A 2,269-nucleotide genomic window follows, 5' to 3' on the forward strand; every position below is an offset into this window, starting at 1 on the left:
AAAGATATATTAACTACTCAAAATTAAGGGCGCTGCACGATATTCAAGTTGGTGAAAAAATGGTCAACTTATAAACTAGACAAGCTGTGTTGATTTTTGAGGAAGTTCTCAATTAAACATTGATAGACTAATGATTTTGCAGCTATATCTTCATAACATAGTACAAGCGTAGCTTGTTTACTTTTGTCGGACTAGGACATGAAAAGATGAGGAGATTAAAAAAAATAAAAGACTAATTCATAGCCATTTAATCACCACTAGCACCTTGAGACTTGAATACCTTCCATTCCAAAATCAATGGGGTTGTAGTTGGGGGAGAAATTTGATTAGAGATTGCAAAGTATAGGGGAAAATAAATAAATAAAAAATTAACTTTAGGGTAAACAAAAGGCTCCATCACAAGAAACTAGAGAGTAGAAACTGAAGAAAAAAAGTTCGATCATTTCTACATATAAAATTCTTCCACATAGTGCTTATCTTACTAAAATATACTGTATATATTAAGCCTTTAACAAACATATCCTAAAGACTAACCTTCCTCTTGCACTTCTGATCTTGAATTGCCCTGCTCGAAATATTAACCGTCATGGTGCAATTCATTTTCACAACAACATGTTTCTTAATAATACTCAACATTTTCACTCGCCCTGGTATTTTTGAATAGCTGCTCATAGTCAATAGCCCTGACCCTACATCCGATTGCAAATTGGGATTGGATATAAGTCTGTCTGTGATAATATCAACGGTGATATTCATTTGCATGGTCCTCCTTGGCTTAGCCTTGCCTGGTGGCCCTCGTGCCTCACCAACTACACTGCCATGGTAAAACAGGGTTGTGGTGGTGTTACTATATTTGAAAGATGCAACGTTTGGATTTTTCACAGACACATTGGCTATTAAAGACATGTTGACACCAGGCTTGGGGATTGTGTTGTTGATTAGCTCGAGCTTAGTGATTGTCACTCCGTTCATTTTGATGATAGGGTCCTTAACTTTGAACACAGTAAATATTAGGATTATGACCACTATGGCTTGGAGTAACAAGAGAGCTGAGATTATGCCACAACATTTGATGCATCTTTTACGCTTGAGTTTTTGTATGTATAGGGCAGCCTCGTCGTGGTCACTGCTAGGGAGGTCGGTGGCCGGGGCTAGTGGTCTGACCTGCTCCTTCTCCACCATGGCTAAGAGGTTGGAGAGAGAGGGGAGGAGAGAGCTTGTGTTGTTGTCTAGTGGAGTAGTTGTTATGGGGAGTTTTGGAAGAGCATGTTGTGCTTTTATTTATAATATAAGATTTGTAATATGAATGGGATTTAGTAACATTGACATTTTTGGTGCGTCATGCCCAAATTTTCAAGCTGTTGAATGTTGACTAGTGAGTCATTTTTCTCTCGTATAGTTGTTCTTTTTAATAAATAAGAATTATAAAAATTAAATAGAAAAAAGAGGGAGGGAAAAAAAGTGAAGATACTTGCAAAAAACAAAAGGGAACGAAATAAAAAGTCATTGGCTTGTTTTCTCCACCAAGTAGTCAACATCATCTCAACTATCATGCTCTAGTCTTCTTGCTTGTAAACTACATGGAATGATTTTTTTTTTGTTTTTTTTTTTTTTTGCCACCAATTGATGTACTGGGGAAAAAAAAACAGATACAAGACTATTATAACTGATTTCACATTTAAGGTCAGCTTTGTTCAGCGGGTGAATTTATTGAACCATAAAAAGTCTTCCGATTTGGCCCAATGGGAGGCAGCCTTAAACCACTCGTAATCAGCATAAACATAAAGAAACAGATTCTCGTTTATGTAAATTGATTAAATGTTAAGCACAACAAATACAAAATGTATGGTTACTTCTTAAATATTAATTTCCATATCTGCTCCTTTTTGAATAATCTGTTATGGTGGAGCCTAACATTGATGAGAAATTGTGAATAAATGCGCAAACGTAATTATCATGCTTAAGTGTGTTATCACCAACCACTAACCACTTGCTCCCAATCTCCAGTATTAAAAAAAAAAAAATGGAACAACCTTCCCTTCCCGTAATTCGTTTTTTCAACGATATATAGATATGGAAAAGGAAAACACATAAACTCGTGCGTTACATGTGTGGTGCATGTGCATCATTCACCTTTTCACCACCCAAGTCCAACGAATGAATGAATATAAAAAATACATCATAGGGGTTTATCTATGCCTTCACATACCACTTTTTGTACAGTGCTAGATGGTATACCTTCATTTATTTTAAATTTTTACCTTGTAAA

General features: G+C 35.8%; 1 protein-coding gene across 1 annotated transcript; it reads right to left on the reverse strand.

Annotated features, from left to right (window-relative positions):
- Positions 1 to 421: 421 nt before the first annotated feature.
- Positions 422 to 1,247, reverse strand: LOC142617371 (late embryogenesis abundant protein At1g64065). Its single transcript, XM_075790200.1, has one exon. It carries the CDS (start codon positions 1,180 to 1,182, stop codon positions 523 to 525), a length of 660 nt encoding a protein of 219 aa, XP_075646315.1. The 5' UTR covers positions 1,183 to 1,247; the 3' UTR covers positions 422 to 522.
- Between the last annotated feature and the right edge of the window lie 1,022 nt (positions 1,248 to 2,269).

Source organism: Castanea sativa, chromosome 11, assembly GCF_040712315.1.
Source record: "Castanea sativa cultivar Marrone di Chiusa Pesio chromosome 11, ASM4071231v1".
Taxonomy (NCBI): Eukaryota; Viridiplantae; Streptophyta; class Magnoliopsida; order Fagales; family Fagaceae; genus Castanea; species Castanea sativa.

Bases quoted from the DNA above. Each gene is read 5' to 3' on its own strand.
- LOC142617371 (XM_075790200.1), bottom strand. From the start codon at position 1,182: ATGGTGGAGAAGGAGCAGGTCAGACCACTAGCCCCGGCCACCGACCTC.